We start from the raw sequence: 11889 nt of genomic DNA, 5'->3' as shown, positions 1-11889 counted from the left end.
CTGACTCTGACAATCCTGCTCAACTGAGATCCAATGGCAACTTGTATTTTTGCCTCTACAGCTCTTTCTTTGTGTAGCAAAGCATCTAAATGCTTATAATAGGCATTTAAAAGGATGTAAATACATGAAAAACTATTGTGTATGTGTAAGGAACATGTAAGATCTAGGGTGAACAACCCTGGTCAGGAGTGATAAGCAATAGAATGACATAAATAAACCACAAATGGAAATAATGATAAACTATGTGTGGAAGTAGAGATAAGACTAGAAACCTAGCCAGAAAGGGTTATAAAGGATGAAGCCTCAGACATTACCAACAGAGCTCCTCAGACCCTCGAGTGAGATGACTGTCCTCTGCCAGAGACGTGAGATCCTGTTCTCAGCACAGATGGGTTGACCACAGGAAGGCTAGCCTGAGATCCAGAGGAACAGATATGGCCGGACCTGCATGCCCAGAGAGGTATTCCTGTTTCCACTTGGAAGACAGGATAAATATTGCTTGTAATATTACTGTGTGAATAAATGAGTGTTATACCAAGTCTGAATCAAGAGTGATTATTCCTCCCCTGTATGAATTATGCTCACCACAGTATGAATCCTTAATGGCTATTTCTAAGAGAATACTTCCATAAACTAGGAAGTAGTTATGAAATATGTTCTTTGAAGGTTAATGATCAGTTTAAAGATTTTACTTATGGCTGTCTTTTAAAAAAATCATATTTATTATCTTGCCTAAGTAGAACGAAATTGACTTTTGCTATTTTGGGAGAAATACTGACAGTTTGATTTTTGAAATTTTTGTAAGAGTCCCCTTATGTAGAGTAAGATGTCCTGGATGGAACTTTACAATCCCCCTGCCTCAGTACTACCATAAACACCTGGTCAAAAACTTCTATAGAGTAGGAATAAAAATCCCCATCCCCAAATTCACCCCAGTGAGTGATCCATCACTATTTAGCAAGTCAGCAAATGCTAGATTATCCCAGATCTCCATTGCCTTTACTGTATCTCTTTACCAATGTCCATAGAAGTTGTGGAAATATGACATCTGTGAGCTAAGTTACTATTTGTATTTTACCCAAGTTCTTTGTTTGTAGGCAGTAGAAAAGGCTGTGATCAACACACAATACAGATGTCAGCAAGGCAGCAAGGTCCAGAGTTTCCCAAGAAAGTTCGACTTTGACTTACTTGCCTTTTTTTTTTTTTGAGCTGAGGATCGAACCCAGGTCCTTGCGCTTGCTAGGCAAGCGCTCTACCACTGAGCTAAATCCCCAACGACTACTTGCCTTTTTACAGTTCTTAAGGGTAAGAGACATGATTGCTCACATTTTTTTTTTATTTGTTTAACTATAGAAGCAATGTGCTGAATTTTTTCTCTAGAAAGATAGCAAAGAGACACAGAAAATAGTGGAGAGAAAAGCACTATGATTCAGTAATAAATAAAAGGTATTAATTTTTATTTATCCCCTCAAGCATCTGAACATGTCTTTCTACTGCTTGACACATTGTGTGTGTGTGTGTGTGTGTGTGTGTGTGTGTGTGTGTGTGTGTGTGTTATAGTCAGGTCCCTTCCATATTTATATTGTGAAACCCTAGATGTTTGGTCCTGGGGCCTTTGGAGGTGATTATGTCTTAATCTTCTTAAGTGGGATTAGTGCCCCATTCAAGAGGGTCTGAAACATTCCTTTTCCCTCTGTGCTGTGTGAACATAGCTAGAAGACAGCCATGTACACTGTCACCAGGCATAGTATCTTCCAACACAGTGAACTCAGACTTTCCAGACTTTAAATAGGTATTGTCTGATGAAGCCACCCAATCTCTCTCTCTCTCTCTCTCTCTCTCTCTCTCTCTCTCTCTCTCTGTGTGTGTGTGTGTGTGTGTGTGTGTGTGTGTGTGTGTAAGCTGAACGGACTAAACTACTGTACATACGTACAAATTCAAGATATTAAAATCTGAAATTTAGATCAGAGCTAACAAAAGTCAAGTGTGGGGGATTCTGGTGATAATTGGTTTTGAAAAAAATTTCTGAGTTAATAAAAAGATAAATTAGAAGATTACTAGCATACTTTGACATAATACCCTTTCATTCCTGTTCTGAAGGTATGTCATCAATGGAGACTTTCAGCTGGTCTATGACTCATGAGCCTGGGACTCCATCACGTCTCCAGCAGCAGACAGTTCTCTGCACTGTGCTCTGCTCTCTTCTGGAAGTCATGTTCTGTAACTCCATTAGTGTTCTCTTCTATATTGAACCATTTGATTTATCTAAAGATTTCCAAAAGACAAAAAGCATACAGCAAAATAGACTCTTTTTCCATTTTCTTAATATCTCTCATTCCCAGTAATCCTTACCTTGGAAATTCATCACTGGACATTTTTCTCTTTAATGTCTCTGTTTTTGTTTTGTTACTGCATTCTTTTTTTTTTCTTTATGGAAAATTTATTGCAATACTCCAACAGCACATCACTTTTTCTTTTCAACATCTTGCTCTGCAGCTTCCTTTGCCCTCTTTGCTCGGATGCCAAAGAGCCGGGCATTGGCCCGCGCCATGCGAAGACTGGCAAAAGCCTTGAAGTTCTTCTCTTCTTCTGTGATGACCCTGGCTTTCTTCTTTTTGTAGACATTCCGGATGGGCATCACAGGTCCTGTTAGCTGGGTGGCCAATTTAAGTTCTTCAGCAGAACTATTTCCCTTCTTTGGAGCAGAAGGCTTCCTGGGGAAGAGTATGAGCTTGGAGCGGTACTCATTCAGGCGCTGCACATTGGCCTGTAGTGATTCAGTCGATTTATTTCGCCTCCTTGGGTCCACAGAGATGCCGATGGTGTGAGCTACTCTCTTATGGATACCAGCCACCCTGAGTTCTTCCAGGCTGAAGCCCCTGCCAGCTTGAAACTTGGTGTGGTATCTCACTGTAGGGCACCTCACTATGGGCCTGATGGGACCTGATGCAGGGCGAGGAACAATGCGGTGTGCTTTTGCCTGCCGGGCCTTGAGTATGCGGATCTTGCCTGCCGGCTGGTTGAACCAAGTGTCCACTCGCTGCTGCCAATCCTTGTGGGAGTGGGGCTTCAGGATCATGCCATTCCAGCTGGGCGCCATGGCTACCTCTTGTGCAGGAGAACGGCCGAGGGGAAAGGTGATATTGCATTCTTAGTGCCCTCTCCCTCACTTTACTTTCTCATCTCTTCCTACTTTTCTATGTTATTAGAATGTGTACAGTAAAAGTGTGCAAACAGATGATAATTTACTAGATGTAAAAATATTCTGGTTCCCAGTCAGGAGTTTGAAAGAAGGTAAGTAGGTCATGCAGTATTTTCTTAAATACACAAAGTCCCTCAAAACCTCAAGCAATATTTTTTTACTAATTTTTATGGGTCTGGTTTTTCCACATTTTACTGTTTTTTTCCCCAGAACAAGTAAAAAGGTTTCTCTGTTGTGTGTATATTAATAATGAATGTTAAATTTTAATTAAGTTAAAAAATTAGAGGTATTTCACATTTGTTTAAAGAGAATGCTAATTTTAATGTTAAAATGCTTTTATTCTATTTATGAATTTTTAAAAATCTTTTTACTTTTTAAGCATGTTTTTCAGCTTGATTAGAGTGTAGCAAGTGTGTGTCATATTGTATACTTTTGTGGTAGACAGGACTCCCATGTATTGTGTACACTGATAACTCCAGCCCTTCATTCTGCTTGGGAAATTGGAAGAGTTTTTTTTAATAGAATTTAGAATGGTGTCAGAACTCAAGGTTTCATTACTATAGCAACAGAGAACAATGGAAACACTAAATGTCAAACAAATTCAGTGTTGCCATAGTAACAATCAGTTGCTTTAACAAATACATTTACTATTCCTTTGTGGTCAGTTTCTCTAATATGCTCATCCAATATAAATACTCAAAAAGGGGGAAAGTTCAAAATTACTTTTAAAAGAAAAACTCTTCAAGAGACAAAAACAATTTGTTCCACTGTCCATTATTTAATAAGAAACTCACATGATTCAGAAAGAAAACCTTATAAGGGAAATAGAAAGTCTCAGTTCTGTTCCAATCAATATTCTTCCATTCTTCTTTTTTTACAGTCAGGAACATTGAAGTGTGACATTTAAACCATGTCTGCACTGCTGTTGAATGACATTTCAAACTACTCTTCCTAAGCCCCTGAATAGAGGCAGTTCTGCCATATGAAAGAGTAAATGCTTCTTCCCTGAGACTCAACCCCTCAGGCTCCTCCCTAGTACTGCAACAGAGCACCAGCTGTGGCCTCCTTTCCATCCTGTCCACAAGTCCAGTGGATCCTAGGGATCATTCCCTTCTGGCCTCCATCTCCCAACTCATCATTTTATCCCAGCCTCCAACACCAGCAGAGCAGGCAAGTAAAAAAGGCAACACACAGCCATCATACTCTCTGAAAATCCAGAGAAGAAACAGAAGCCAAGGAACAAAACACCCACCCAACAAAGACAAAAGCAGAAATCTGCACCTAGATCTATAATCACTCCAAACACAGATGCTTAGATGCCAGCATTAGAACACAATCAGTAACAGCCAGGACAATATGTCTCCACTAGAACCCAGCTATCCTATCACAGCAGGCCCTGAATATATCAACATAACTGAAGCACAAGAAAAAGTCCTTAAAACAAACTATAGGAAGATGATAGACATTCTTTAAAAGGAAGTAAATGAATCCCTTCAAGAAAGCCAAGAAAAAAAAAAACTGTTGAAAGAAAGAAAACAATAAAACTGTTCAAGACCTGAAAATGGAAGTAAAAGCAATAAAGGAAACACAAACTGAGTTCTGTAAATGAAAATTTTAGAAATACAAACAGAAACTACAGAGGCGAGTTTCACCATCAGAATGCAAGAGATAGAAGAGAGAATTTCAGGCATTAAAGATACAATAGAAGAAATGTATCCATCAGTCAAAGAAAATGTGAAATCTAAAAAGTACCCAATGTAAAACTTCCAAGAAATCTTGGATACCATGAAAAGACTAAACCTAAGAATATTAGGAATAGAAGGAGTAGATTCCAACCTCAAAGGCCCAGAAAATATTTTCAACAAAATTATACAAGAAAATTTCCCTAACCTAAAGAAGGGCATGCCTATCAAGATACAATAAGCATAGAGAACACCTGTAATCTAGTGTTGCAACTCTGGGGGGTGGGGGAGTATCCTGACTGTTCAGGGAGTCAGGAGACACCTTGAGCTGCTAGAACAGCTCTGGCAGCTGGAACTACAATGGGACAGCTCAGCTCTGGAGGGAAAGGTATCCTGACTGTTCAAGAGTCAGGCTATACCTGGAATTGGGGTGCAGTGGGGGATAGTCTCCCATGGGATACAACAATCCTGTTTCTCTCCTGGAGAGGTGCTATAGCTGAGCTTTGCTCAGCACCCCATTAAGGGGGCTTCCTAGCAGAGCTCTGCTTCTTCTCCATCCCAAAGATGTTGCTTCTTTTGCTTCACTCTGCTGAAGGAGAAACCCCTGCAGAAATGTAGCACTCTCCTCTAGCTCAGGAGAAAAGTTGTTACATTTCTGCTCCACCTTGCTCAGTCCCCTAAGGGAACAGCAAGGTTCTTCTGTTCAGTTCCTCTTTGCTCAGCCCCCTAAGGGACGTCACTGCAAGATTTTTTTCTGCTCAGTCCACTAAGGGACCTCTTAGCAAGGCTCTTCTCTACACTTCACACCCAAGACTCTTTTGAGAAAGAGATTTATTTGGGAAGAAGGAGTCCAGGAGAGTGGCTGCCTCTACCAGGGTGGAGAAAACAGCCAGCTGTGGCAGGGTGGTTTATATAGGGTTTCTTAGGGGCGGAGTTTCTCCAGGGAGATTTTCTGCCCAGGGATTGGTTTTTAAGCTCAGGGATTGGTTAGTTTTAGTTTTTGTTGGTGGGGGGAGGGGGGGGCAGAGATAGCTCCTTTCACTGGCCTTTCTTAGCCTTTTAGCTCTAATTCTAGGGGCCAGGGCATATTTCTTTCACTGGCTCTGATTCTAGGGACAAAGAGTGTTTCTTTGGCACTGGTTTCAGAGCCAGAACATATTTCTTTGGGTCTGGGTTCAGGGATAAAGTGTTTCTTTCTCTGGCTCAGGTCCCAGATCTAGGCTGTTTCTTTCAGAGGGTGGGTTTCTTTAGCTAGTCCCTTTTCCCTACAATACCAAATAGATTAAACCAGAAAAAACAAAAAAGAGTTCCCTGGCCACATAATGAAACAATTAACATACAAAACAATAAAGAATATTAAAAACTGCAAATGAAAAAAGGTCAAGTAATATATGACATATATGGGGAGGGATCAGGTTGCAGGAGAGATGGGATAGAAGGAGAGAGTGAGGGGAGAGATGGTTGGAAATAGGGGGCATTTGGGGGCAGTGTGAAAATCTAGTGCACTGGAAACTTTCTGGAATCTGTGAGAGTGATCCTAGTGAGGACTCCTAATAATAGGGGATCTAGAGTCTCACCTGGCCATCTCATAGCCAGACAAGTCTTCCAGTGGCAGGACTGGGTTACATTCAATTCAGTTGTTGGTCAAGGGGGTCCTATGGAGATCCCCAGACAATTCAGGCTGATGCTAGAACAGAGGTTTGCTCTTTGTAAACTGACAATGGGGACCCATTGCTGAGGACAATATCCACACAGCTCATTGGAAAGATTGAGCTGGTGTCTGCATGGAACCTTCATCCCTATGTTCTAGTGTCTTTGTTGCAGGAAGGGACTCTGCAGGCTACTGAAAAACAAGCATGGACGCCAACCCAACCACAAAATCTTTGACCAACAATCTGTTCTACCTGTCCACTGGTGCTGGGTCAATGGTCGTACAGAGCGTATGGGAGTGGCCAACTTATGTCTAATTTAACTTGAGGCCCACTCCATTGAGAGGGAGCCCATGCTGACACTGCTTGGATGGCCAGGAACCAGAGGCTGGATAGCCTAAAGACCTAAGGTAGAACCAAACATAACTGATCTAAAAAAAAAAAAAAAAAAAAAAAGAATCAATTTCTAATGATATTCTGCTATACTCGTAGATTAGTGCCTTGAGCAGTCTTCATCAGAGAGACTTCCTCAGGCAGCAGATGGGAGCTGAAGCAGAGGCCCACAGCCAGACATTATATAAGAGGTCTTTGTTGGGTTGCTCCCCTAGGATCTCAGAGAATCTCATGGGGACAGGCAGAAAGATTGTAGGAGTCAGAGGGGATGGAGGACACCAGAAGATCACTGCCCACTGAATTAAAAAAGCAGGGTGCATATGGGCTCACATAGACTGGAGGGGTAAGCACATGGGTCTGCACCAGATCCTCTGCTTTTATGTTATGGCTGTTGGCTTGGTGATTTTGTGGGATTCCTAACAGTGGGGACCGGTATATTTCTGACTCTTTTGCCTGTTCTTGGGACTACTGTCTTCCTGTTGGGTTGCCTTCTATAGCTTTTGTGTAAGGGCTTTTGCCTTGTCTTATTGTATTTTGTTTTGTCATGTTTGGTTGTTGTCTCTTGGAGGCCTGCTCTTTTCTAGTGGAAGAAGGAGGGGAAGTGGAGCTCAGAGAAAGGGGAGGTGGGGAGGAGCTGGGACGAGTGTAAGGAGGGGAAACTGTGGTCAGGATGTGCTGTATGAGAGAAGAATCCATTTTTAAGAATGAAAAAAGAAAGGAACAAAGGAAGGATGGAAAGAAGGAAGGAAGGGAGAAAGGAAGGAAGGAAAGAGGAAAGTCCTTTTTCTTTTCAAGTGCTAGTAGTGGAGAGCACATGCATGCCAGGTAACTGTGATAGCTCTGCAGAAAAGCAATTAATCAGACAATACTGTATTCTGTTGCTGCTAATTGTCTTCCTTTACTTTATAGCAGTCTATTCCTCTTGTGAATCCAACATTCTCATTTTAGTAACTAATCCAGACCTTCCTTGCCACGCATCTTACTAGTGACATTATTTCACATCTGTCTCCTTTAGTCCCATAATTATTTCCAGTAGACTAAACCTAGAGATGCCAGTGGTCATTCTCATCTTACCACAGAATATGTAGCTCAGTACCTGGTACATGGGAGGACATACCAAATATTAACTGACTGAATAAGTTTCCACCAAACAGTAGCCTTTGCTGCAAGCCCTTGGAGACTATAATGCTAACTTCAAAGTAATGTATAGTCAGAATAACATTGTATGCTAATATTTCAAACTACAGTCTACTTTAGAAATAACTGTGTTGATTAGGCCCCCTTGGGAGTGGTTATGGGATAGTCAAAATGCATTCGTTCTGCAGAACCAATATACAAAATAAACGGTAGGTGATTTTTCAAGGTTGACTAGCAGATATACATATACATACAAATTGCCTAGACTGTAAAAATAATAGTACCATACTTGTAATTTCTAATTCCTTTTATAAAATTATATCAATTATTCAAAATTAATTTATATATATTAACTTATTCTTATAAGACAGTAATGATCATTCTGATGATAAGAAACATTCTTAGGTACCCAGTGATATATTACTAACTGTACATCTGTCATAGAAAGGATGGTATTCCATTAAACACAGCCATATCCCAAATGCCTGATCTAGGAAATTAATTTTAAAACCTTGACTCCTGTGGTGCAGTTCTGACACATAGAAAAGAATGATAATAATTGTGTGTTTTGAGATGACAAACTTCCTGCTCGCTTGTTGCAGCTGTGAGAAACTCATGCAGTTTCCACTACTGCATAAGGGAAGCGAGTTTTCAATGAAGGATATGAAATGCTGCTGATTTGGTCCACTTAATGATGGGCTAAAGTTCACAAGTCACCACTGTCGTTACTTTCTAGATAGTGAAAGAACTCAGATTGTATCAAAGACAAACAATAAAGGTGAAAATTATAATACAGTCAAAGTAAAATGTTTACATCTGCATTAATAAGTAACCATAATAATAATGATAACAAAAACATGGTCAGTTTGAACCAATACAGATGATTTGATAATTACCTTCTAACAACTTTGGGGATTTGCAATGGTGTTCATGTATAGAGAGGAACTTTCCAGAGTTGCTGTGAGTTCACTGAGAATCTGACTTCACAAAATGTTGGCAATGCTGCAGAACAGGCAGACCCTCATTTTCCTTATTGAGGGGAACCCTGCAAGTGTCAGTTTTATGCCAGGCAGTTCATTGTCAGCATATTTAAACCAACACAGTTTGGGAAAAGGTTTCCAGGCAACAGTCCAATCAGTCCAGTTCCAGGTGTACAATATAGCTTAAGGTGTGACTACATAGAAACTCCTTTTAAAAAAAAATACATATGACCATATGAGTGGGTTCTAAAGCTAAAAGGCCTAGAATCTAGTGTGGTCCCTATGCAATAGCACAGAGGTCAGCAAGTCATTAAAAAAAAAAAAAAAAAAAAGAACAACAACAAAACCCCACTAAGGATGGGTAAGAGTCTAGGGTAGGGAAGAGTCTGTGATAATCATTCTGGGGAATTAGGGTGAAGTCTGTCCCTACAGATAGCTAAAAGATCACCACATCATTAACAACTTCCACTCTCAGCTTTCTAGATGGAATATAGGTATTTGAATTTTGTCTTCCATTGAGGAGACACCTGTGGGTGATTAACATTCCTGGTTCTATTGATGCTTTCTTGTGAGTACAAGGTACTCATGCCCTTTATACTTTATCCTCAGTATTATACTAATAGTAATGTGTACAGTATTTATATTTTTATTAAAATTATAGGTCAGTCTGTTTAACAGTTTTGACTGACACATTTGCTCATTCAATGAAAGTTTGTTGAAGATCTTGTATATGGTCAAATAAAATTTTCTACCCTCATGGACCTATGCAAGCCTCTATGACTTCTAACATAGATTGAGCAATGCATAAATCCTGTTTATTATGAGATTTTGAATTCCACTTTTGAGCCAGGTTCCTGGCAGCTTCATATCCCCTATACACCGCTGCTTTGTGCTTGGTTCTTACATCTTGAAGGCATTTTTAATATTTTATGGTGTACCAAGTATAAAATTCACTACTATTTTACAATAAACATCTTTAAAGGAAAATAATTTTTATGTCTGTCATTTAATAAAAAAATTGCACATTACTTCCTGTCCTTACTGGAAACCATAAAAAAAAGAAAGGAAGGAAGAAAGGAGAGAGAGGAAAGAAAGATAGAGAGATAGAGAAAGGAAGGAAAGAAAGACACCGAAGATGAGAAAATAATGAGATAATAACAAGAACTAAACTAAAAGATAACAATCATCACTTTAATCATGAAAAAAAACGGAGACGACATGAGGCATAAATGTAGAAAAGGAAGATTGCTCTGTCATTAATTGCCAAAATGACAGCAGCACACTACTGAAGGATTTATTAAAGAAGCACATCACTTAATTTTTTTCTGCTGGCCACTTATATGCTTATTTGCATTCTTGCCTCTGGATATTATTTTAAATTATGCCATAAAGAAAAGTATGTGTGTTCTTTGTTTTATATGGAGAATAAAATTAATTTTATTGCATCATTGAGTGAAGTCATAACTTACTTCAAGCCACCTTTTTTCCTGTTTCTTTTTTTTTCCTGTCTTTTTCTTTGTTTGTTTTTGTTTTTTGAGACAGGATTTCTCTGTGTGTACACCTGACTGTCCTAGAACTTGCTCTGTAGACCAAGTTAGCCTTAATCACAGAGATTCTCCTACCTCTGCCTCCTGAGTGATGAGATTAAAGATTGCACCACCACAGGCAACTTTTTAAAAACCCCGGAGACTGCTTTTGCTGGGGGACAAGCCTACCTACAGTCACTTAATCCAAGATAAAGCAGTCTATAAGGAGTTTCTTCCAGCTACCCAACATTTTGATGATCCATTTTCTTTTTCTCTCATATCTAAATCTAGTCAGTCTTTGACCCTCTTCTTTCCATGTTTTAAAAAACTGAATCATTCCACTTCTTTGACAGTTTTTACCTATAGGAAAGTATGCTTTTCCAAATAACCCCCTGTTCAGTCTGTCTTATTTGATTCAACCAAGATCTCATCTTTTTCCCTACTTCCTCCACTTCTTTCTGTTTTCTGTTGCACTTTTCTATACCAGCCTTTAAAAAATTATTTTCTCAATAAGTGATCTTAAAACACATGACACTCACATTCCCAGGACATGAGTTGGTTTTTGGTCTTTCACTGGGTTATTGGTATTTATCATCTTGTTGGAGGGTTCATTATAAGATGTTGTTGGACATAATCAAAAAAAGAGGGAAGGATATATATGATAGGATAAAAGGGTAGATTATTAAATCTACTTTCAAACTAAAAAAACAACTACTAGTTTTAAATAATTATATTTGTATGGATTTTTTTGTATATTGATACAAATTTAAGGTTATTTTTGTTATACTGTATATATGTTTCTACTTCTGTTTAAGATATTTTTGTATATTGTTACAAAATTGAAGTCATTGTCCTTATGATGTACATCTGTTTATATTTTTGGTTAAGGTATTACCCATAGCTTGTAGCTATATAACTTGTTTATTTATGCAATGTGAAGTTTTAGTCCTTAAAACTATATAGGATAATAAACAAATACAGGTTAATAGTCACCCAAACTATCAAACATATAGTCATGTTAGTTAGGTTTTCTAGGTATACAGTGATATATTTTAGGAGGTAATTTTAAAACACTCGAAAGACATATAGAATATGGCATTTAAAATGTTTTAATAACTTATACTTTTCTTGACATGACACATGTCTGCTCCTGGTAGCACCACTCTACTTCTAAACAGGGAAATGGGCATTGAAGAAACTCCTTATGGAGTTTGCTTTTTTTGTGGCATAAGCTAGCCATTAGGGTAAGAAACTGCCCTTGCCTCAACTAAACAATCAGGATACGAAGAAAGGCAACTGCTGAATTTTCCCAAGACAGGA

General features: G+C 39.0%; 1 protein-coding gene across 1 annotated transcript; it reads right to left on the bottom strand.

The window, feature by feature from the left end:
- Positions 1-2464: 2464 nt before the first annotated feature.
- On the bottom strand, positions 2465-3100 carry LOC118587889 (60S ribosomal protein L13-like). The gene has a single exon (XM_036194036.1). The coding sequence runs from the start codon at positions 3098-3100 to the stop codon at positions 2465-2467; it is 636 nt and encodes a 211-aa protein (XP_036049929.1).
- Positions 3101-11889: the final 8789 nt, after the last annotated feature.

This window comes from Onychomys torridus, chromosome 7 (assembly GCF_903995425.1).
Source record: "Onychomys torridus chromosome 7, mOncTor1.1, whole genome shotgun sequence".
Classification (NCBI taxonomy): domain Eukaryota; kingdom Metazoa; phylum Chordata; class Mammalia; order Rodentia; family Cricetidae; genus Onychomys; species Onychomys torridus.
Note: the sequence above shows the minus strand (reverse complement) of the source record. Positions and strands in the feature narration are given on the sequence as shown.